This window comes from Leishmania donovani, chromosome 4, assembly GCF_000227135.1.
Source record: "Leishmania donovani BPK282A1 complete genome, chromosome 4".
NCBI lineage: Eukaryota > Euglenozoa > Kinetoplastea > Trypanosomatida > Trypanosomatidae > Leishmania > Leishmania donovani.
The window spans coordinates 311,849-335,466 of NC_018231.1; the positions used below are offsets into that span (position 1 = coordinate 311,849).

General features: G+C 64.3%; 7 protein-coding genes across 7 annotated transcripts; all 7 read right to left on the reverse strand.

The window, feature by feature from the left end:
• Positions 1 to 792: 792 nt before the first annotated feature.
• LDBPK_040780 (heat shock protein, putative) lies at positions 793 to 2,523 on the reverse strand (the record flags this gene model as incomplete). Its single annotated transcript, XM_003858092.1, has 1 exon — positions 793 to 2,523. The coding sequence occupies one exon, from the start codon at positions 2,521 to 2,523 to the stop codon at positions 793 to 795; it is 1,731 nt and encodes a 576-aa protein (XP_003858140.1).
• A 1,013-nt stretch (positions 2,524 to 3,536) lies between these two features.
• On the reverse strand, positions 3,537 to 6,941 carry LDBPK_040790 (hypothetical protein, conserved; the record flags this gene model as incomplete). Its single annotated transcript, XM_003858093.1, has 1 exon — positions 3,537 to 6,941. One exon carries the CDS (start codon positions 6,939 to 6,941, stop codon positions 3,537 to 3,539), a length of 3,405 nt encoding a protein of 1,134 aa, XP_003858141.1.
• A 1,607-nt stretch (positions 6,942 to 8,548) lies between these two features.
• Positions 8,549 to 9,628, reverse strand: LDBPK_040800 (hypothetical protein, conserved; the record flags this gene model as incomplete). The annotated part of the gene is made up of 1 exon (XM_003858094.1): positions 8,549 to 9,628. The coding sequence occupies one exon, from the start codon at positions 9,626 to 9,628 to the stop codon at positions 8,549 to 8,551; it is 1,080 nt and encodes a 359-aa protein (XP_003858142.1).
• Positions 9,629 to 10,624: 996 nt separating this feature from the next.
• On the reverse strand, positions 10,625 to 11,941 carry LDBPK_040810 (hypothetical protein, conserved; the record flags this gene model as incomplete). The annotated part of the gene is made up of 1 exon (XM_003858095.1): positions 10,625 to 11,941. The coding sequence occupies one exon, from the start codon at positions 11,939 to 11,941 to the stop codon at positions 10,625 to 10,627; it is 1,317 nt and encodes a 438-aa protein (XP_003858143.1).
• A 1,400-nt stretch (positions 11,942 to 13,341) lies between these two features.
• Positions 13,342 to 14,523, reverse strand: LDBPK_040820 (metalloprotease-like protein; the record flags this gene model as incomplete). The annotated part of the gene is made up of 1 exon (XM_003858096.1): positions 13,342 to 14,523. The coding sequence occupies one exon, from the start codon at positions 14,521 to 14,523 to the stop codon at positions 13,342 to 13,344; it is 1,182 nt and encodes a 393-aa protein (XP_003858144.1).
• A 978-nt stretch (positions 14,524 to 15,501) lies between these two features.
• On the reverse strand, positions 15,502 to 19,692 carry LDBPK_040830 (hypothetical protein, conserved; the record flags this gene model as incomplete). The annotated part of the gene is made up of 1 exon (XM_003858097.1): positions 15,502 to 19,692. One exon carries the CDS (start codon positions 19,690 to 19,692, stop codon positions 15,502 to 15,504), a length of 4,191 nt encoding a protein of 1,396 aa, XP_003858145.1.
• A 1,248-nt stretch (positions 19,693 to 20,940) lies between these two features.
• LDBPK_040840 (tyrosine phospatase-like protein) lies at positions 20,941 to 23,022 on the reverse strand (the record flags this gene model as incomplete). Its single annotated transcript, XM_003858098.1, has 1 exon — positions 20,941 to 23,022. The coding sequence occupies one exon, from the start codon at positions 23,020 to 23,022 to the stop codon at positions 20,941 to 20,943; it is 2,082 nt and encodes a 693-aa protein (XP_003858146.1).
• Positions 23,023 to 23,618: the final 596 nt, after the last annotated feature.

The following is a 23,618-nucleotide window of genomic DNA, read 5'->3' on the forward strand; positions in this document are numbered from 1 at the left end:
GCGTAGCGCTTCGACTGCTTCGCGTTCTGTGGCACCTCAGCCGCCTCGAGCGTCGGGATCTCCTCGTCGGCCATCGCCGCCGCGTTCTGGGCCTCCTCAACGGACATGGTGATAGAGAGTGTGTGGTGGTGGTGGTGGTGTGTGTTTGAGAGAGCGTTAGAGAGATGCGTGCGTGTTCTAACAAGGGTTTGCTGTGTGTGTGTTCGTGGAGGCACGGACAGGGGGTTGGGGAGGGGCCAAAGAAGAATCGCGGTTACGGAGAGCGAGAACAACGAACAGAGGAGGGCATGGGAGGAGGCGCCGCTGCGGACAGTGAGGCCACTGCGAGCTCACTTTTCAACTCTCACACGAGTTCAGGCGAGCATGCGAACACCCCCTCCTTTCCCCCACACTGCAACCACCTTGTGTGTCTATCCTGAACCGAAGCGTTCGAAGCCGCCGCCGCAGCCGCTGACGCAGCTGTCGGTGACATAGTCTTTCTCCTCTCTCGCGCTGGGTTGGGGTGCAAGCAAGTACGCATGGAAGGCTGCCAGGTAGCGGCGGAGGCACATGTCCGAAGATGAGGATGAAGGAGGGGGCGCAGGAGGGGGGGGGGCAAGACATGATGCTGCTCCTTCATGCCTTGTCGAAGACGATGCGGGGCACACAAGACTCCCCTCCCCCCGCCACGAGAAACTTAAAGAGGAAAGCCCGAAAAGCAATCATGCGCGACGCAGGCACACGCGCAGCGATGCACAGGGCCGCACGCACATCACACACACACACACACAGCGTCGCTTGTCGAATCACGTGCTAATCGACTTGCTCGATGGCGACATCCGTGGCGCTTCCACCTCGCCAGCTCGGCATCGTAGCCGCGCCGGTGCCTCCCGCATGCTGGCTAGGTCTTGAGCGAGTGTGGCTGCGGTTACCGCTGGCCGTCGAAGTCGGCGACGCGCGAGACACAGTGCTGCGGTAGTCGCTCTCTCTGCCGTTGCGCCCCGCGGAACCGTGCGAAGCACCACTAACACCAGCGGCAGCAGAGTCGGCCGCCGCATTCTCTGCGGGGAACAAGGCGCCACCAATGCACATCACCACACATCCGCCGCAGCAGACAAGGAAGGCCAAGGCCCCGAGAACGACAAGGATGGGGAGAAAGGCAAGGAACGCTGACGGATCGGGGCCGCCGGTGCGCTTGTTGTACTCGTACTCTTCCTTCAGCGCCCACATGCACGTCATGTACAATCCACACGCCGACGGGAAGGCGCGAACAATGACGTTGGCGACGCGCTCCCTGCAGCTGACATGGCAAGGGTGCGCGCACTGCTGCTGCGATGACGATGGGGCCGCCGCGTTGGTGCTCGTGCTTCGTGCGACGGGCGTCTCCTCTGGAGACGGTGGCGTTGTGGCCACCGTCGACTCCACGAAAGAGCCCTCGAGCATGCTGATGAGCACATGTACGCCGAAGTACGTCATCAGCGGCGCGAGAATTACCCAAAAGCTCAGCACGGGAGGCGCGGCACCGGTTCTGTCGCCGGCGGCGCCCCTGCTTTGCGGAAGCGAATACAGGCTTCCGAGATGCGCCTGCTGCTGCATGGCGCGTCTAAACGCCAAGGCAAGGAAGGCGTACACGCACACCGCCTCGAACAACACCTCGGCCACCTCGCGCCAGTACCGCGCCGTCTTCCACGGCTGCGAGAGAAAGGAGTCATTGCCGAAACCGCCCTCGGCGCCGCTGCTGTGAGTCGCCTCCGATTCGTCGATGCTGCTGGCCTCACCGTGGCCACTGCCAGGCCGCAGGAACGGATCCTCGACCGAGGTGTTCGTGCGATGATTGCCACGGACGCCGGCGGCTCTCCCCTCACCGAACAAGGGCGTGCGCGTGCGCGAGTACACTGTCGGCACCAGCATTGCGAGGTCGCTCACCGTACCCAGGACGTACCAAATCAGCCACGGAATGAAGGCGGTGAGAGGGGCGATGCGGTGATCGAGCGCGGCCGCCGTTGTCGCCGCGATGACGACGCAAAGAAGAAGGCGTGCACTGGGGAGCAGCAGGATGTACATGCCACGGCGCACACTCGTCGTCATCACCGTGAGGCTGGCCAGCAGCAACACCGGCAGGAAGCACCAGACAGGGATGAGCACGACACCCCACGAGGGCCACTCGCGTGGAGCGTCAATTTTGTAGCAGCTGATGAGCAGCGAGGTAAACAGCGCCGCCGTCATGAAGCCGAGGAGGAGACATCCTGCGGCAACGTTGCCGACGGCGAGCAGCAGGCTGCCTAGCATTCCACCGCCGTAGTCGCCGAGCTGCTTCAGGCCTTCACGACCGACGGTGTCGTACAGCTGACGCTGTCGCAGATCGCTGAGGACGCGGTGCGCCTCCTCGATCCGCTGGAACTGCTCGACAGTTGCACCTGCATTGCGGTCTGGGTGGTAGCGCAGGGCGAGGCGGCGGTACTGCTGCGAAATCTCAGCCGTGGTGCACTGCGCATCGAGCTCCAGCACCTGGTACAGCTCACCACTGCATTGACGCGGAAGCATCGTTCATGGACGTAAAGGGAAGGCAAAGGGCCACGCGCCCCACACGCGGGCGCGAAATCGAAGACGAAGACGGCGCGTCGAGGCGACACAAGGTAACGGGGGAGAGGGAGAGGGAGAGGGGGGGGAGGGGACACGGCGGGAGGTGTGTCTGTGTGTGGGCCTCACGTGCAGGTAACAAGGTTGTGCGCTGCGGAGGAGACGGCGTAGAGGATGTGCACGCGTTTGCCGACGAGGTCCAATCTAGTACCAGTGAGGGAGAAGCAGGAGACAAAATACGAATGGGGCGCGTGGGCAGCGCAGCCGTTGGCGGTTGGTTCCAACGATCCACAGCCCACGAAGACAAAGGGGCCGGCCCGCGAGCGAGAGAGTGTGTGGGTGTTTGGCATCAACAGAGGCGGCTGTACTACACATGCGCGCGCTTGATGGGAGAGGGGCGGGGAAGGATCCCCTCTTCCTCCCAGAGGAAAGGAGTGGAGATCCTGCCTGCTCATTCACGCAGATGCCCCCCTCCCCCCCCCCCCCACCCACACACACATCTACGGGACGGCAGCACCAAGAAAGATGCACCGCTGCTCCTTGCCGCGTCTGTTCATGCGAGGGCTTTCCAGCCGTTGGCGTTCGTCTCTGTATGTGAACGGTAATGAGGACTATGAAGGGAGCATCTAAAGAGGAGAACACCCTCTAAAACACACGAATACGGCGACTTGCTGCTGCTGCTGCGGCGGCGGCGGCGGTGGCAACGCACGCGCGCACGTCGATGCCCCTGTGCTAGAAGGATTGCTTCTCTACGGTATGCCTGCAAGTACTTCACGTGCCGCACACAGAAGGGGAGGGGGCGGAGTGAGCGGGCGAGCGTCTCCGAGCGAGAGAGCGGCGACATACTCGCACGCGGGGTGTGCCGCCAGTCCTTCACGCACTGTACCCTAGCGCACAAACAGTGGCACACATGGCTGGCGCAAGACGGCCGCCGACGGCTCCCCTGCGCCCTCCCCCGCCTCATCGCCGCCACTAGGTCAGTATGCTGCCCGTGCGCGCGTGCGCAGCTTCACGTGCACCAGCTCAGCGCCGTTCTTGTTGTACTTGGGTGTCGACGTAGCTGCGGCGGAGTACCACGATTGATGCGATGGCACTGACATCGGGATCACGCTCCTATCGCGACTGGTGCCATGCACAGGCGAGCTCCACTCCTGTTGAGGTGCCGTGTCGCCGCGCCGCAGCAGCGAAGTTTCCATCATCATCGCTGCGCTGTACGCGCTGCTGTCACTACCGCGGTGGGGGTCGGCCGGCGTGCACTGCTTCTGCTCTTGCAGCACCGCCGCCATCTCGAAAGGATGGGCCCGCGACGCGCACATCGCACCTGTGACACTAGCCGTCCGAAAAGTCGTTCGCGGCTGCCAGTTTCTGGCGCAGTAGGTGTTCTCTCGCTCTTCCATTTCGGAAAAGTGGCGTTGACGGTGACTCGTCACCTTGCGCAGCCGACTGGTCACGGTCTCACGCGGCACGATGTGCGGCGACTCCACTGTTGACAGGCGGCGTTTGGCGGGGGTGATCGCCGACGCCGTCGTGGATGGGTGGTGAGACCACCATGCTGACGAGTCTTGCGCAGTGCCAGACAGTGCCGCCGCGCCTGCATGATGGTTTTGATGGACGCGCCTCCTGCGCGTGCTTGCCCATGCGCCGTTGGCCTTTGCTGGCGTCAACGATGAGGCTTCTGCTGGCCGCTGCGGCGCCGGGGAAGGGGACAACAGCTTCGAGAGGGGTGAATGACGCCCCCACTTCATCCCGCTCTCCAGACGCTGAGACGGGCTCGGATGGCATGCCGGCTGCTGCCGCGCGGAGACGGGGTCGCCGCGCCCGCTGCTCAGCCCCGCCGTTCCACGCTGCTCCGCATGCTCGCGCAACCATTCTCTCGCCCGTGCCTCGGCGGCCGTCGCGGCCTCGTACTCCGCCCTTGCCAGCCGCTCGTTACCTACATGACGCTGTGAGTTGACGCGTGGCTGGACGCCGTCATAGATGGTCCGGCGCCGCCGACGCGACGATGTCGGGGACGCCCGCCGCGAGACCACCTGGGCTGGGCTTTCGTGTCGCTTGCGCAAACCTGTTTCCCACATGGTGGGAGTAACCCGCGCGGCGGAGGCGGCAAAGGGCTGCTCCGGCGGGGCGAGAGCCGGGATGTCGTAGAACCTCCGCCGACTACCGGCGCCGAGCTCCGGCGAGGTGCTGCGGCCGTGACTCTGCGTGTAGACCTCGTCTAGCCACGGCTCGTCGTCTGCGCCACTGCTGCCGGGGTTGTGGCCACCGCTGTTGCTGCGCTGCCACGAGTGGTGCTGCGAGTGGGGGTGGAGGTGACGGTGCTGGTGCAGCAGCAGTTTTTGCACCTCCATTTCCGCGTCGTCCAACTTGCTCTCCTCACGCTTCAGCTCTGACAGACAGCATGCACGCGCGACAGTGGACGACCCCTGCGATGGGGCGGTCGGCACGCTCTGGCGCGGCGCTGTCGGATGTGAGGGTGTCGCTGCTGCCGGTGCCTCTCTAGCGCTGGCGGGCGGCTGGATCGTCAGCACCTTGTAGACCTGCTGTGGCTCCACAACGTCAACGCGATACGGAGAGTGTGTAGGGTGGCGAGCGCTCAACACACGTGGCGACGTGGGCATCGCGGTCTGCTGCTGCGTCGCCGAGGTCGGGGAGGTCGCGGCGGCGTCCATATTGGTGAGGTAAGCCTGTTGGCTGCTAGCGGGTGAGGCTTGACGGGAGCGGACCTGGATGCCCGACGGCTGGTGCACCGGCTGCGCCTTGCGCAACTCACCGCGTGGCGTGAGGGGTGGTGACGGCGTTCGCAGTGGTGCGCGCGCCGGCGCGGCAGCCTCTCGGCGCTCTCTTGCATCCGTGCTGGGCGGCGGAGGCGTCGCTGCAGACGCCTTCTTCGCCCACAAGTGATCCGATTCCGTGGAAGTGGTGGCCATGCTCAGCTGTGACATCGCTGCGGAGAGTACCGGTGACGATGTGGCGGAGCTGGAAGGGTTTGATGCGAAGATGGCGTCTGGGGCCGCGCCATTGTGGCCATCCCAGACCTCGCGAATGGAGGCGTCGTTGGAGAGCTTCATATACGCTTGCGCGCCGCTGTGGCTGCTGTGCTGCGCCTGCGACACGGTCGGCCGCGCGTAGAAGTAGGCAGAGTAGCGGTGGCTGTCGGCGTCTGGCTGGTGGCCGTATTCGGTCGGCGAGACATCAGCGACTCCGCTTCGCACCTCTCGTGGCTGCCGCAGTGGCGCCAGCCCCGGCGTGGGCACCGGCACCTGTGAGGGCGGTGCCGTGCCGGTGATCGGCCTGCGCGCGGACTCGTCTCTGACGGAGGCTGGCGTCTTGCCCTGCAACCTCTGCAACTCAGCATCGCTGTACTGATTGTAGCGTACGTCGACCAGATACAGGTGTGGCAGCAGCTGCGAGTCCTGGCGAGGGAACAGGCGGTCGTGAGTAAGGGCTCTGATCACCTCCTTCGACTTCAGTGCCTTTGCATCGACACCCTGCTGCTGCAACAGCACGTCGTGCATGGCGTCATCTGCCAGCAGGTTCTCCAGCACTGCCTCGACGCCCTGGATGGACATGTTGTTGTGCGCCAGCAGAACGTGCTGCAGTGACGCCCACACCATATCCGCCTTGACGTCTGGCGAGAAGTACGACATGAAGCCGTCTTCGCTGCTGCCCGCCGCGTTTGCGCGGGCGGACACAAGCGCGTAGGGGCGCGCGCGACGGACGGCGCGCATAATAAGCGAGGACGCGAGCCACGGCCCTGTCGTGTCGTCGAGTCGACACGAGCGCACGTCCAGGTATAGGATAGAGAGCCGCGGTGGCGCCACCACCCCGCCCGCTATCACCGGCACTTCCTTTCCTACGTTCTCTAGCGCGTCGATAAGATGCGTGAAGAAGAGCTTGCAGTACTCAGTGCACGCAGCGCGTGCCTCGCTTCGGTTCAGTCGGTCCCCAAGGCACAGCGTCGGGTCGAATTCGATGCCGATGGGGCACACAACCTTGCTGCCGCTCGGCGCGTCGGCCGGTGCCGCGCGAGCCTTTCTGTGCGCCTCCGCGTAGTCGAGGATGGCGTTCAGCACCGGCACGTACGTTCGCGACGTGGTGAGGGCGCCGGGGGCCGCACAGTCCGCCACGACCAAGACGGGCGACTCCTCCGCGGAGAGTGGTGATGCCCGCTTCGCCGCCCAGGCCACTTTGGCTGCGCGGCTGCCGCGTAAAAGTTGCTTCACTTTCTCGGCCGCCATGACGCGTATCTTCGGGCACCGCACCACCACATCGCCGCTGCTGCCGCCGAAGTTTGAGCTGGCACGCACCTTGTGCTGGGTCGTTATGACGCTGTTCGGCACCGGCGTATCGGCATGCAGCAACACGGAGACGTTGCTCCCCATCGTGTGCGTGTGAGCGTGCGTGAGGGGTGGTGGTAAGGAGCGGCGCTCCAAGCGGAGGACGGCGATGCGAATGCGTGTGCGTGTATCAAGTGAAGCGAATATAGGCCAAGAGGATAGTCCGAGAGCGCAACAGGATGCGACGGTGACGACGGCGAGCAGGCGCGTTGATAAAAAGACCCACTCACACTTTTATAGTTCAGTGACTGCGTCCGCGTGGTGAGTCGGGCGCTTAGGGAGAGGGTGTTTGCGTGCGCGTATGTATGGAGGGGCGGGTTGGTGAACGGGTGACGAGATACGGGCGGTGAGAGGGGCTCGCGTGCAGGGCGCGGTCTCAACGATGCCTGCCTCAGCTCTCGCAAAGCAGACGTACACACGCACACGCACACGCACACGCACACACGCACACGCACACACGCACACGCAGATACCGCCAAAGAAGATAAAGTGTGCGAGAAGAGACGACGAGTGAGACGGCAACGGAGGGCCTCAGCACAACAGCGGCATCTGCCGGATATAGGGTAGCGGCGGTAGCGGTTCAGAATCTAAAGGAAGCAGCGCGTGAGAGATGTAGAGAACCACGCGTGGGCGTGGGTGTGGCAGGGGCAGGGAGGGGGTGGTGGTGGTGGAGGGTGTATGCTCCTCCAAGCAAAACACACACACGTGGTGAGAGAGTGGAGATCCCCAAACTAATGAGCAGCGAGCACAAATGTGGCTATGCTCACTTGTGTGTGCGTGTGTGTGTGTGTATAATCCTCTGTGAGGTGGAGAGGTCAGAGGATGGGAAGGGGGTGGGGAGAGTGCGAGCGCACGCCCACACACATCCTTGTAAGAGAGTGCGTGCGTGGGTGGCAGAGGCCCCCACCGTTAAGGTCCACGCAGAGGAGAGAGGTGGCGAGGTGGAACAGCGCGGAAGGGAAGAGCGTGAAAACAAGGTATGCATTCCCCAGCACCAAGGGTGCTCCGCGTAGCAGATGTGAGAGGCGCGTGGAGCACTGCGCGGCAGCAGAGAGAAGGGCAGAGAGGGGAGGAGAAGGGAGGGAAGACGGCAGATGCCTGCGCGTGCTTGCACGTGTGCTCTTGAGCTAGCTCTTGTTGAGTGGATCGGCGAAAATGCTGCAGGGCGCAGTAAAACATGTATATATTGAGGGAGAGCGAGGGGCTGGCTGTGCGCCGGGTGCGTGCACAGCCTGCCTGCGTATGCGCGCTGGTGCGTCGCAAGAGGGGTTGGCGCACCTCCACGCATGCACCCTCCTCCCCCCGCACGTACACGCGCACGGCACACCTCAGTCGCAACAGACACCACCTGACCCGTGCGTGGTGACAGCAAGGGAGCAACGACAAAAAGACCAACACAGACGTGAAACCGAAAGGGGCCGAAGCGGTTGGCTGTACATGAAAGCCCGCTAATGCAGCGGATGATTTAGTGGAGGGGACGACGAGGGGGAGAGGAGTTCCACACACCAGGTGCGCGGCACCCTCATCAACGACGGGACACGCACGCACCACACAGACACAGGCACACAGACAAACACTCCAGGCCGTATCGCTCCCCTCCCCTTCTTCCCTCTTTCCCTCTCCCAAAGCAGGACACGCTATGCTTGAGATATCTAGTAGGCGTACTTGAACTCGCTGAAGTGGGTATGCTTGCCGAAGCGCGACGAGCTCACGGGGTCGACCGGCGTCTTGCCATGCACCTCCATCGTCTTGCCAGTGTTGGGGTTGCCGGTGTAGAGAGTGATGGGCTCGTCGCTGAGGTAATCCTGCGAGAGCTCCTCCACGATGGGCAGCACCTCGTTCTCGTCGCACATGGTCGCGCGGTACTCGGAGACGTTGGGGCCGCAGGAGCGGCTCATCCACTTCATGCTCGCCTCGCGCAGCTGCTGCTGCTCCTGGCGCGCCCGCAGGCTGGCGGCCTGCATCTCCTTCGCCGCCACCCTCGCCTGCTCCATCAGCCGCTGGCTGCGCACCCCCAGGTCTGGCCGCCGAAGCGATGCGACGTTGCTACTCGTGCTGCTGAATTCTACCCGGTAGGTCGAGTCCAGGCTGCGCATGGCCGGGTGGCGCGAGTCGCAAGTCAGGTACGGCGTGCTCGTGTGGCCGCCCGTGTAGATGCCGTTGGGCTTCTCTGTGATGACCTCCATCGTCGCTGTCGGGTTCCAGCCGGACTTGAGAAATGCTTGCATGTGCTGCACAGGCGCCGAGGATGACGTCAGCAGCTCGCCGCCCGCCTGCTTGTGTTGCTGTTGCAGCTGCGCCTCCTGGATTGCAAGCAGGTCGCGCTCCAGCGCATCCTCCTCTTTCCAGTTACCGCAGAGAACTCGACGCGGGCGACGGTCCGCTGCCGTCAAGCTATCCGCGCCCGGCGAGGAGGCGCCACTCGCGCCGGGTTCCATGGCCGCTGCGGCTGCTCCCGTGACGGTGGGCCGCACACGGTTGTACCGGCGCTCTTCCACCCACGTTCCACCTGGGCTGCAGGTGTCGATGGGGACGTAAGGCTTCCGCGCCTTGCCGTAGTAAGGGTCCATCATGGGCGAGCGAAGCGGCGAAGGGATGCCTGGTGACGCGTGCGAGGGAAAGAGAGGACGAGGGGGGGGAGCCACAGCTGTGGTGTTGATGATACAAACTGATGCAGGAAAGAGGAGGAAGGGGACGGTGTGCCGCTGATTAGCACGCAGACGCACACACATGCAGGACGGCACCGGCACAGAAGGGCGCGTGCGAGGTGGGGGCAGGTGTGTGTGTGTGTGTATGCAATAAAGGACGAGAACAGCCGAAGCCGCAGAGGATGGAGAGAGGAGGAGGAGGGGGAGGGGTGCAAGGCAGTGGGTGGTGAGGTGGTCACCTCTTCACTACTTGAAAAACACGGACGTCCCAAGCAGAGGGGCGAGCACGTGTGTGTGTGTGAGGGAAGGGGGGAGGCGCCAGAGAAGGGAAGAAGGGTGGAGGGCCTTGCCTGCCGACGTCCTCTCTCTCCGCCTCGCACGCACACGCCCCACGCCGAGGCGTCGCGGCCGTTCGCATCACCCTGGTGCCAGCTGCGCTTCCTCATGCTCAACGGTGGCTTCTGCGGAGGGAGAGGGGGGGGGTCATTCACTTAACGGAAAAGGTAGACGTTACTATATGCGCGCTTAAGGACCAGATATTACACGGACGCAGATGCGCCTGCACACAGAGGCACGAGCATGCTGCCCGAACCGCCACGCCCGCTTCCTCTTTCTCCCCTCCCCTCCCCTCCCCTCCCCACACAGGACATGCGCGCACGCACGCACATGTCGCTCTGGAGTGGTCGAGGAGGAGGAGGTGAGGGGGGTGGTGGTTGTGGTGGTGGTGAAAGACGAGCGCACCTCTGCGTGGATTAGCGGGAGGCGGACGAGAACGAAAAAGGGAGGGGAGGCCTTGCCATGATTCATCATCCTCCGTTCCGTCCACGGATCCTGCCCCTGCTTTGTTGAAGGGACAGGACAAGCAAACAACAAGCCGCAGCGAGAGACGGAGCCCAGGCATGCCTCGTCGGCTTTCCACAGAGGCCTTCCTCGCCCTCTGGTGTGAAAGGCACCGCTCGAGGGAGGGGAAACTTCTACGCCTTAGCGACGCCCACCCACGGAGACGCAGACGCAGACATCTCACATCTCACAGACAGACAGACACAAGCGAGTATCGGACACAGACACAGGCAGACGGCACTACTGCACCCACTTGGGCAGCTTCTTGTACGGGTTGCCGGCCTTCCTCTCCTTGAGCTTCTTGCCCTTCGCCTCGGCTCGCTGCCGTCGCGCCTCCAGCCGCGTGTTGACAAGTCCCTTACCATCCTCAGTCTTATGCAGCTTCCCTTCGGCAATGTGCTTCGCCTTTGCCTCCAGCGTCGCCGCCTTCTTCGCCGTGCCCTGCACCACACCGCTGATCATCTTGTAAAAGCGTGCCGCCTTCTTGCGGGCGACCTGCAGCTGCATCTTGCGCGTCGCCGCCTCCTGGCGCTTCACCTCGCTCATTTTGCGCTGCAGACGTGCCTCGGACGTCTCTGTCTGACGTGACTTCTCCTGCGCCTTGCGCAGCGCCTGCCGCCGCCGCGCCACCACTTCGTTCGTCGGCGCGTTCATCAGGTTCATCTCGCGCTGCTTCTTCACCTTGAACGCCGACAGCTTCGGCCGCTGCACCTCCTCCGTGACCTCCTCCTCCTGCCACGCCGGCTTCCTGCGTGCCTCCGCAAGCTCGTCGCCAGAAAGCGAGACGTCGTCCTCCATGTCCATCTCCGGCACCGCCACGTGAGACTCTTCGTCGCTGTACTCGCCCTCCAGATGCGCTACCTTCCCCTCTGGGTCGACCGCGGAGTAAGACGGGTTGATCAGCTTGCGGATCTCATGCACGCGCGCCGGCACGTAGCCCACAATCCTCGGGTGGTCCTTCTTCACCTGCTCCACCGCCGCGTTGTCCTCGGCGGAGTTCGTGATGGAGACAGAGAAGGGCGACACGTGCGGCGGCAGCTCCTCGCCAATGCGGTAGCCCGTCACCGGGAGCATCAGCCGCGCGTTCAGGCAGTCGAAGATGTACTGCGGCTGCACGTACTCGAGCTGGTCATGCTTTTTCATCCCTGGCGGCAGCGCGGGGCGGTCAACAACGACGTGAGTGATGTTCGACGGCACGTAGTCGGTCGCCACACGGCCGCCGCAGGCGTTGATGACGAGGGCGAAGCGCCTCGAGGGCACCTCACGCGATATGAAGAAGGTCAGCCCGCGGAACAGCTCGCGCACCTTGTGCAGCTCTTCCCCCATCAAAGACCGCTTCGACTCGGCCTCCTTCACCTCCTTGGCCTGCGCCCCGTTCGCGCCTACATCCAGCACGGCCAGCGCCCCACCGTTCGCGAAGTCCTCGGCGTTCGCGCGGGTAACACCTTCCTCATCCTCGGCTGCCAGGCGGTCCGCCTCATCGCGCGCGAGGTCCGACTCAAGCTTGAACAGGACGAACTTCATCATCTCCAGGTAGAATTCGAGGAAGCTGAGCATCACGTATTGCTGGATGCCCGGGGGGAAGCGGTGAGCGTACTCGTGCGGGCACAGCCACCGCACCCGCTCGCCCTTGACAATTGCCTCGTAGTAGTAGCCCTTGATGGAGATGAAGCCCTTCGTCAGCACGCGCGCGCGTGCGACGTAGCGGTCCCAGCGTTCGCACACCTCCTTGGCCTTCTCACTCATGCCGGAGGTGAGGGAGTGGTGTATCTCGATAGTGGTATCGGACTTGATCTCCGGGCTAAGGAAGGCGTAGAGGTGGATCATCGACATGGCGTCATCCACGTCGCGGATGGCGTCGATGAAGTATGGGTAGCGCTCCTTGATTGTCGCCACCAAGCTGTGGCGCGGCTTCACGCGTGAGCTCTGCAGCACCTTGAGGTCCTCGGAGCGGCCCATCGCCTCTGCCCGCTTCACCTTCTTCTCCCACGCCCGATATGCCATCATCTTCTCCGCTATCTGGTCGCGCACGAGCCACTTGATCTCGCGGGCGAGGTAGTACTGCTTCTCGTGGCCACTTTGTTTCTGCTTGCTGCGGTTGAGGGCGCGGGGGTAGATGCCCTTGAGGATGCAGAGGCGGCGGAACTGAACCGACTCCATCTGCAGTAGCCGCGTTGCCTGCATGCGCGTCAGGAATTTCTTCTTGAAGCGCTCCTTCTTCACCCGCTTCGCCCATGCTTGCTTCTTGTGGGCCATTGCGTGTGCGCGTGTGTGTGTGTGTGTGTGCGTGCCTGCCCTCAAGAGAGGCGGTGATGACGTTGGATGGGATAGCGGTACCGAGACCCAGGGGTGGGGTGCTCCATGCGCTGACTGCTTGTGCGTGTGGGTGTCAGCGGAGAGAAGCGGGGAGGTGGCGAGTAGACCACGAAGGCGAGGAGAAAGGGGGAGGGGATGAGATGATTGGTTGGTGAGGCGACATATATATGTGCATGCTCAGGCATGCATGGACGCTCTGGATAAAAAGGTATCGTGCACGGTGGTGCGAGAGGGGGAGGCGGAGAATGTGTGTGTGTGTGTGTCATGTGACAGAACTGCCTCCAGCAATGAGTTGGGTCATCTGCACTGCAGCGTCATGAGCCCTCGCGCACCTTATTTATGTCATCTCTCTCTCTCCATGTCGTGCTTGTGATTGCTGTAGGCTCATCTTCTCGACTCCACCGCCGCAGCACCGGCGACGAGGGGCGGAGGAGGAGGATGAGGAGATCAGTAGAAGGAACGGACGGGAGCGAGCACCTGTGGAGGTTGATGCGACCCCGACTTCCAACAGCCCCCCGCGCCCATCGTACACAGCATACCCGCACAAGACGCGCCTTATGTGGCCGTTTCTTTGCCTCCTCTCCCCAAACGGCACTACCACCCTCATCCCTGCGACTCCGCGTTGGATATGCGTGCCCGACTCAGCTGGCGCCATGGGTGCCACTGCCGTCGTCGTCCTCCACCGTCCCCACATCTCCACGGCCGCACTGCTGGCCGCCCTCTTTCCGCTTAGCCTTCTCCTTTCGCCAGGCATTGCGCTGAATCTCCTCCATCGCTGCCAGTTCGATGCGCTGCTGGCGATCCTGCTCACAGCCGGGGTAGATGCCGTCCTCAAACTTGCGGTCCAGCAGGTTGCCGTCCGGCACGGCGTCGGACACAAAGTGATACGGCGGGGTGAAGATGGTGTAGAGAAACGTGCTGCGCGCCTCCAGTGAGGGGTAGTCGTCGCTCCAGTCGCTCATGGTCACGAAGCCCTCCATCGGAACGACGTGGTCCGTGTCCACCACGCGCCGCGTGAAAAGGACGCCTTGCAGATGATCCAGCTCATGTAGCGCCATGCGCGCACGCATCTTGTCCAGTGTCACGGTGAACGGCTTCCCGTGCTCGTCCAACGCCCGCACCCGCACCGTCAGCGGGCGCTCAATGTAATGCAGCAGAAACCCGCTGCTCGCGCACGGCTCCCAGGCGAACCCGGTCAGCCCCTCTGTGCGCAGCTCGCGCATCTTCTCCTCTTCAAAGGCAACCCACGACATGCCCTGCTGCGCGGCCTCGGCTCGCCAGGCCTCCTCGTCGAGGTTGACGGGGTTGATGAAGACGGAGTTGTCGAAGAGGGTGAACATCTGCACGTTCCACCCCGTCTGCGGCGCGCTCATCGATGGGTACTGGTAGTAGTGCCGCGCCTCCCTCACCTGGGAGACGAGCCCGGCGTACTCGCCCTGGGCCACCCGACGAGCGTCCAGCGCGTATTGCCGGCACCACAGTGAGCGCGCCGGGAGCTGGATAATCGGGTACGTCTCCTGCACCGCCTGCCCAGGCACGTACGGACGACTGCTATCGGCGGAGCTGCCGCTGCTGTTGCTGTGGCAGCCGTGACTGCTGCAGAGTCGGTGCTGCTCGACCGCCGCTGCATACCGGCAGCAACCAACGCTGTGAGCGCGGGTGGTAAAAACAGCAGACGACGCACCACAGCGCGTGAAGAAAGGCAAGGTGAGGCCCGAGTGGGGTGGCGGTGCGACGGCGAGACGCGCCGACGCGACGGTGGCGTGCGGGGATGTACCACAGCTGTTGCCCGCGACACCAAAGGCTGTGTGAAGCGCGCGCATGCCGGCGTGCGCCGCCGCCACCGCAGCTGCGGCAGAGGTGCGCATGGGGAGGAGAGGGCAAGACACCGCTTCTGGAGAGCGAGGGAGATGGGCGTGACTGAAGAGCCGCTTCGGCTCGCACTTTTCAGGGCAGGTGCTGCACAGGCCCGCACAGACGGCACGCTTTCCTGATCACGTATGCTCGTCACGGCTGCGATAACAGGGGTAATGCCAGGCTGCAGCCAGCGCCCTTCCTCTGTTTGGCGACTGGCGGCATGGTTATTCCGATACAGGCGCATGTGTGCGCGTCCATGAGAGGCGGGGAGGAGGGTTGGGGAGGAGACGTGATGCAAGGCAGCCGCTTCTTTAGGGATGAGGGGCAGTGCTGGCGTACGTCGCGCACGCACACAGAGGTTTGTGTGCAACGAAGAGAAGGTGTGCAGCACCCCCTCCCTTCCTTCAACGCCGCCACCACTGCGAAGCCCGTGATGCACACTGGAGGAGGTGTGTGTATGTGCGTGTGTGTGGAGGAGGGGGGGGCACAACCACAGCACGGAACGCGAGGGCGCGGGCGGGTGATGCGGCTTGACAACCACCGCCCTCCCTGCCTCCATCACCCTCTTTTCCGTTCACCACTTTGGCGCGACCGTCGCGTTGTACTTCCTTGTTTCTTCTCGTTTGATGGGCGTATGGGTCTTCGCGGACACGCGCGCCACGATCGCATCACAAACGCGCCACACCTCCGCACCCCTCACACAGAGGGAAGGGCGACGCTTGGCAAGAGAGGGAGAACACGGATAGCGGCGTTGGCGCGGGCGGGCGGGCGGCGGGGGCGTTCGTTCCTCAATACCGCGGCGCAGAGCACACTCGTCCCCCCCCCCCACTCCCCCACGTGGAGACCAACAGCACGCTTCAACTAACATACATGCACACCCACACACACACCCACACACAGAGACGCCTTTTCGCTCGTTGGCGGCTGCTTGCTTCGGCGACCCTTTACCTTGGCCACCACAGCGCATCGCGCACGGCGCGGGAATCGTTGACGAAGTAGCCGCGCCGCTGCCGGGTCGGGGAGAGGCCAGCGGAGTGCTGACGCGGCTTCATAGAAGGGCTCGTGCTGCCTGAGGTTTGCGGTTGCGGGCTCAGTGACATCCGCGGCGTAGATGTCGTGGTGAAGGTGGACGGGCTATAGCTGCCCGCGTTAAGGATCAGCAGCGGCTGCCTTTGGAGCTGCAACTGCATGAGCTGTAGGTTCTTTAGCAGCTGCTCTTGCTGAAGTTGTTGGAGCTGGCGGCCTTGCAGGTCATCTAGCACAAAGACGAACTCCGTCTGCGTGCCGCGATCGAGGGCGAGCGGGGTTTCGCGGCAGCGGCTGCGGTGCCCGGCGGCAGCGCTGTCAACGACATTCGGTGACGAGGTGGAGGCGGCCATCGACAGCGCGGACGCTGGCTTCGATCCCGGCGGAAAGCACGCCAGGGTGTCACCGTGAGCCGCTGTGGCAGCAGGTACTTCTGCCACAGCCTCCACGGTGGCGCCGGACTCGCTACGCCGGCTTCTGCGATACACACGGCGCATGTTGCCATCCTTTGACATGGCTGCCTCCTTGCGTCTGTACCTTTCCAGCGCGGAGCCATAGCCTTCGTGAACTGCCGAAGGCTTGTCGGGCTCACTGCTGACGGCTGCTGCCGGCTTTGCTTGTGGCGGTGGGGGCAGGGCAGGTGGTGTGCCAGTCAAGGATGTGCTCGGCGACACCCGCGTTTCCTTCGTCGGCTGGAACCTCTCCCGCCTGTTACGCTGCGACGGCAAGGATGACTCGGACAGCGGCGACATCGACACGGGCACCGGGTCTGCGTGTCGGCGCGCGGTGGGGATCGGCGGCTCCGGCGATGGATCCACGACGGTCGACGACGCCGCCACGCTGAAGGCGAGGGAGTGCGTCGACTTGTCCATGACAGACGATGGTGCTGTCTTGGGCGTCGGTGCGGTCGACTGTGAAGCGGCGGCCGCGACCGCCTCTGATTCTCCAGGTTGCAGTTGCTCCGCCTGCTGCTGCAGCGGAAGTGACTTGAGGATTCCTGTGCTTCGCCGCGAGTCCTTTGGTGCCTTCTTCGGCTCACTGGTCACGGCACTGCTGCTGTTGCTGCTGCTCGCACCCGTGATGGCCTCATTGAGGAGAGAGGCGCTTGCGGCAACCAAAGACGACGCAGACGCCTTCTCTGCCGCGTTCACCGCCCCTTCACCGCGGCGCACTGGACAGCTTCGTCGCTCCGTCGCGGCAGCGGCAGCGCCATCGGTGCTGGTCGAACGCGGCGTGCCCGTAAGTTTCGGCGCCGCGGCGAGCACCATTGCAGTGCTAGCATCGACGCACGTCGGCGGTGGAGCCACGGTCGGTTTCACCTGCACGGAGATGCCTTCGCTGTGGCTGCTGCTGCTTCCTGCGCCACCCCCCAGGGATGACTGAACGACAACTGCCGCGGACACCGTGAGCGTTGGCTTCGATGACACCATGACTGCAGCGGACTGCACATTGTAGCTGTACTCCTCGTCCTCAGCGAACGCCGCCACGGCATTGACACACGGCTGCTGGTGATCTTGCAACGATACGGCCGCAGGCATCATGCGTGCTGTCGTCACCCGCGCATAGCCGTACTCGCTGTCCGATATTGGGATGCCGTTACTCGGCTCTGAGGATGGCGTGGGCCGCATGATGGTGAACGGTGTCGAGGCCTGCGACTCGTCCGCCGCCATCATACCAGGCGACAACGACCTCGCCGAGGCTGGAAGTGGCGTCTCTGAGCCACACGGTGGGAGTAGGCAGTTGGCCATGAGCGCCTCGCGCTGGATGTGGCCGGTGCGCCCTGTGTTAGCCGCCATGTTGCGTCGGTACGGCGCGGTGATGTCGCTGACGATGCGGCCGCGCGGCTGCGTAAGGCCGCCGCGCCCCTTTGCCGTCGTCTCCTCGCCGTACCCGACGACAAAACTGGAGAGACCGCGGCCAGGGCGGACCACCGCCCTACCGCTGCTGCTGCCGCCAGTTGCATCAGCTTCTGCCGCCTTCCCGTGCTGCACGCGGGAGGCAGGAGCCATCGGTGGCGGCTGTGACGACTTCCGCGTCTGCGATGGCACGAAGCTCTGCGCTTGGATTGGGATCGGCGCGAGGTGCTTGACGATCTCGTTGCCGTCCTCGTCCGTCGTCATCGGCGGCTCTGGGTACATGCCGAACAGGTCTGCCTGCTCTGGGATGTAAAACTGGCGCCGCCCAGGACGGCTAAGCAGGAGCGGATCGACAAGGTGCGTCTGCCTGTACAGCTCCTTCACGTCCTGCTCGAAGTTCATATCCAGGCGCGAGGTGCCGGGTGCGGTGCTCAGCTGATGCGGCAAGTTCAGTAGCCGCTGCCGCTCTTGCGCAGGCACGCTGGCAAGCGGGTCCGGCGGTGCGCAGCAAGGTGACATCGATCGCCGGACTGCGCTGCGGCGCTCCGTGTTTAGGTGGAAGGGTTCAAAGCCTGCTGTGGAGCGGCTGGTGACGCTTCCTTGACAATCGCGCCGCTGCGGCGGCAACGCGCCGCCGCACGAGCCACTAAAGGAGCGAGGGCTCGCAGAGCCTCGGACCCTCTTCGGCGTGGCGGCGGCGTCGGCCGCGGGAGACTGCGACGACACCGACGCCGCAGGAAAGGAGCGTTGGCTGGCCTGCTGGCCTGGAGACTTGAACGACATGGCCGCGGCAACGGACGGCACCGACGCGAACGACGAGAAGGCCGGAGGCGGCGGGAGCGCGCCGCTGTCGCAGTGAGAGCTGCTTACGCTCTCCTTGTCGAACGGGTCTGCCCTCGGCAGGCGCTGATACACCGAGCTCGCCGAGCTCCCTGTGACGCCGTGTTCCTCACCTACGTCAGGACGCACCGAGGCGTTGCTCCTGCGCGCATCCTCAACCACCGCAGACGACGCGTGTGAGCGCACAGACGACGGCTGACCCGTGGTGACGACCGCCTCTGCTGCGGCGGGCACGCCAACCGGCGAGGCGGCGGCGGACTCGTGGCGCGCGGGGTTCATGCCGCCCTCGGCAGCGTCTTCACTGGCCTTCTTGTGAACTTCGCCGGCGCCGCACCGACTCGGTGCTTGTGACGTCCTCTTCAGTCGTGAACTTGTCTGCGACGCCTCCTCCGCCGCATCTCTGCGGTGTGCCGGATGAGCGGCGGACGCCGACGGCGGAGCGGGTGGTGGCGGCGCAGCCGGTGCAGCGCTGTGGCCCGAGCGAAAGACGGAGGAAGTAAGAGATGACGGTAGATTCTCCATGTTCGGGTCGATGCACTGCTGCCAAGAGCGCACCATCGCGTCGGCTTTGACGACGGCAGCTTCGAGTGACGCCAGGGAAGCCGCGGCCGGCGATGGGGATGCGACGACCGCTTCCGGTGGCGGTGGGGGCTGCTGGTGTGCTGGCGTTTTCAAGGCGGGCGCGGCGCCGTCCGCAGCATCACTGCTCTCCTCAGCCGGCGGCTTCTCTGAGAAGGTGCGTGACGACGACGACTTCCTGCCCCACGACGGCAATGAAGGTGCTGCGGCTGCCTTTAGCGCACCCACTGCTGCTGCTGCGGCTGCCGCAGAGCTTCCGGCAGAGCTGCGACCGTTGATCGCCGCACCGTTCCGCCGTGCTAGCGCACTTCCACTGCGGATTATCTCACTGGCGGCGCTGGAGCCCGGCACCGCGGTGGATGACGCGGGCGAGGCGAAGGATCTCTGCGGCTCTCCAGGTGCTTCCGTCACGGAAAGCCGCTCGTGTCTTCGGGGTGGCAGTCGCGAGCTATGGGTGCTGACGCAGCTGCTCGGCGCCTCGTCGTCTAGCGAAGGCTGCTGCGGCTCCTGCGCCTGCGAGTCTTGATGCTCCTTGGCGCTGGATGCGGCGAAATTGTTTTCGCTCGGCACGGCTGTTGTGTCATCGACCTGCGCGCTATCCGTTCGACGGTGGGATCGGTGCTTGTAGCGGCGCGAACTGTGCTCACTGTCGTCCGGCCGGTGATGGCGGTGGTGGCGATGATGCCGCGAGCTGCTGGTGCGGCTCCCGGATGGCTCAGCGTCGCCGTTTCGGCCTGCGTCGGCGCTGCTGCGGTGATTGTGGCGACGAGATGCACGGGAGTAGTCGGTCCCTGACGCGGGCCCATGCGCCTGGTCAGGGGCGGCGGAGTCCATCCTTGAGAATCGAAACGCTGATCACTGAAAGCGCTGTCTAACGCCTGCTCACGCACGCGCACACACGGCCGAGCGAGAAGAGTGGCGTGGTGGGAGGGGACAAGGAAACGAGGAGCGGGGGCGGGGCGGCTGCTCTCTCTCTCTGTGCTCGAGAAGGGAAGCAGCGGCCCACCACGACGAGTATGACGGCGCGTGGCACTACCCCACACTGTCAGTCGACCGAGGCACAAACACGCGCACGCAAGGGACAAGAGGGAAAGGAGCGGTCGGCTGGTCGGTCGGTAGTGGTGGGGACAATAATGCAGCGTCGAGCACGAACGAAGAAGCCGAGAAGGCCGGTGCGGTGGCGAGTGAGAAGGAGGGAGGGAAGGGGAGGGGGGGGGGAGCAGTACGTAGTGAAGTTTGCGCACAGATAGTTTGGAGATGTGCTAATATGAGGATCACCGACACACACACACACACACACACAGACACAGACATATACATACACACACGGGGAGGGGGAGGGGGGCCACTAAACGCATACGTGCACACGAACGCACGCGGGAACAGCGCGGTGGTGGTGGGTGAGGGAGAGGCGGAAGCGGACGCGAGCAAGCAAAATCGAGCCTCCCTAAACACACACACACACACACACACACACACACACAGACACACACGATCAGCAGAGGCGCAGCTGCAAAACACAGTGAGGGACGCTTCGCTGAGGCGGACAGACAAGAGGACGTATGCGCTGCAAGCGTGCGCACTGCGTGTGTGTGTGTGTGTGTGTAGAGCATTGCCGTGTGTTTATGGGGAGGTGCAGGGCAGAGAGGTGGGTAGGTAGAGGATGAGGTGTGCGAGTTCGTGGCAGCAGGGCATGTCGCGGCTGCAAGGCACACACTGGTTGTGTTGCCTCTCTCTCTCTCTCTTTCCCTCCGTGCGTGTGTGTCGGAGTGCGCGCACCCGGTCCGCGCATGTGCCGTGCATAGAATCAAGACGGAAGACACACTGAGGCGCGCAGATGCACCCACATGTACGAGCACCCACGTCCTTGTGTGCCAACCAGCATCACCGTGGGATGGTGTCGTGCGCCTCTTTAGTGATATGTTCTTTTCTGTTGCGCCGCTTGTGTGCCGCTCGCTTCCGTGTCGCGGCTGGCCATTAAATTCCAAGGCATACAGAGAGAGAGACGCACGCGTGCACACGCGTACACTCAACGAGGGCACGTCGCACAACTCATAAAGTGCTTGTGCTCACGCACTGCCCTCAGCGAGAGTAGCTGCGCTTCGGTGTCCGCGCTGAGGGCGGCGGCGACGAGGCGGTCGGCGGCCCATTGATCCCGACCACTGCCCCACCGCCGCCGTTCGCGTTTCCACCGGCAGCGCCACCGCCTCCACCACTACTACCGGCTGAGCCACCACTCACGCGGCCACTTCCCGGGATACCGCTGCCGCCGCCGACAGTCGCTGACGGCACTATCAGCCCCGACGTCCAGAGGAGCGCGCTCACACGGCCATCCAGCAGCCCACTGGCGCCAGCACCCTTGCTGGGAGCGGCGTCGCTGTGGATAAGGGAGGAGGCTAATCGCCGCTGATGCTGCTGCAGCGCATCCCAAGATGTTGTGCTCTGCCAGCGGCTACCGCCTCCAACACCGCCGGTTGAGCTTGCCGCCGCCGCCGAGACCGCTGCCGGGAGCCCAGCCATGCTGCTCTTCTCACTGGTGGAGCGGGAGGAGTGCGCGCTGCTCCGGGTGAGATGGAGGTGCACATTCAGTGTGCCAGCGCCACCACCGCTGCCAGAGACAGTGCCGGTGCTCGCGGTAGCTGACGGCTCCGTCGATGGAATCCAGTGCGGCGCCGCGGGGCCCGGTAGACTGCCGCGTAGCGGCAGCGCGACAGGAAGGCGGTCAACATCGATGTAATGCTGCCCGTCTGCGGCCACCGTCTCGGCCTGCGGTACGCACATCCACGGTGCGGCGGCCTGTGGGCGGAGATCGCCACTAGGGCCGCGCAACGTCCCCCCCTTCGGTTTGTGGCTAACGGCAGCGCTCGTGGCACTCTGCGGGCCATTCACGGGGCCAGTACCGGTGGCCGATGATGTACCACCGGATGCGGACGCAGAAACGCGACCGAGCCCGGCTCCAGGTGCTGCGGCCACACCTCCCGCTGTGGCCGAAGCGCTGCCGGCTCCACCAGACACCGCGGTGGACAAGCGCAGTCGTATAGCTGCAGGCAGACGTTTCTGCTGTCCAGTGGCTGCGTCGTAGATGGACCCACCCCAGAGCCACACCGGCAAGTGCGGTGGCACTAGGAGAGGCCCAGTGTAGTCAGCGATGAACGCCGCCTCATCCTGCACCTCGCGGGTGAAACGCTGAAACTCGGCGTTGGCGACCTTTGCATCCCACTGCAGCAGCTTGCGCAGCGCCATGATGACGAGACCGGTGACGTGGCGGCCGTCGAGACAGTGGATGTACAGGGGGTGCATATCCTTGTTCATGATGAGCTGCAGCGCCTCGCTCAGCTCCGACGGCAACAGCTGCACCTCGCCCTTGGCGCGTTCGGCGTGAATGTGGTGCAGCTGGATGTGCTCCGCCTCCGCGAAGCACTTGAGGTCGTACGTCGGCGGCTCAGGAATGAGCGACACCATCGTGCGCAGTCGCAGCCGCCGAATGTATGGGAAGTTCCGCAGGACGGGGTAGGCGCCGCGGTACACCCCGGACTCCACGCGTGCGAAGCGGAACGGCGGGACGAGGGTCAGGGGTAGGGCCGCAGACAGCGAATCCGAAGCGCCGCTGCCGGCGACAGGATCGGCGTGAAGCTCTTGCTGGTGGTGCGGCTGCGAGAGGCCTCTTGCCACGGCTGGTACACTACCACCCGTGTCCCTCCCGCTCACACTGCAAGTGGAGCTCCGCTGAGCGGCGTCTTCGTCGGTTGCTCCAAAGACGGTGCTGAGGTGCGGCGGCGACGCCAGCATGCCGGCCCCGCTGCTGCCTGGATTCTGTGGTGTCCCCACGCCGCCGGTCCCTCCGCCGGTCCCGGCCGCTGGTGCTGCCGATCCCCGTCGCCCTCCTACGCAGGCTGCCGCGGCGCTGGCGGGCCGATGCAAGCGCAGCCATGGTGCCGCTCCGGCCATCGAACTCGAGCTGTGCCATACATACACAGGCGCCGCTACCGGCGTAGCAGCAGCAGCAGCAGGCGTGCCACGCGTGGTAGGTGGCGTCGTGAGATGCGATCCCCCCACTGCACCGCTTCCAGCGCCGCCGCCGAGTCCAGTGGAGGCAGTGAGAGACTGCGATGACGTTGACAGAGAGCTCGGACTGTTGTGGCCGGCGCCGTTTTCGACGTCCATCGGGGCACCAGTGGTAGCGGCGCTCACAAGGCCTGGAAACACGTTGCTCCGCGACGATGGCGGGAAGTACGTCGGGGATGACGTCGGCACGCCCCATGCGTGTGTCGCCGCTGCCGGATCACTCCCGCCGCGGCTGTGACCATTCACGTGGTGCTGGCCTACAGCCGACGGCCAAGAGCCGAGGCGATGCACGTAGAAGTACGCAGTCGCCGCGGACGGCGTCGGAAGGGGGGTGGGCAGCGCTAGTGGCGGCGAGGTGTGGTCGCCGCTGGGCGACGTGACAGTCGTGATTGTCGTTGCCGCAGGCGACAGGCCTGCGCTGCAGGCGGGCTGCGATGACGAGGCCTCAGCTGCGGTACCCCCGCAGCGACTGCCAGGCAAGTGCTGCTGCACGTGCGACCGCGGTGCCGCTATCGGCAAGGACGTTGGTAAAGCACCGGCTCCGCCTCCCGTCCGCGCCGCATGACTCATCTCCTCAAAGAGAGCGGCGGCGGCATCGTGTGTGCTGTGCCCTCGGCGCGCCCACATCGAGTGCGGCCGCGGTGGCGGAGCGCTCATCCCGCTCAGAAGGCTTGCTAGACAAAAAAAAGAAAAAT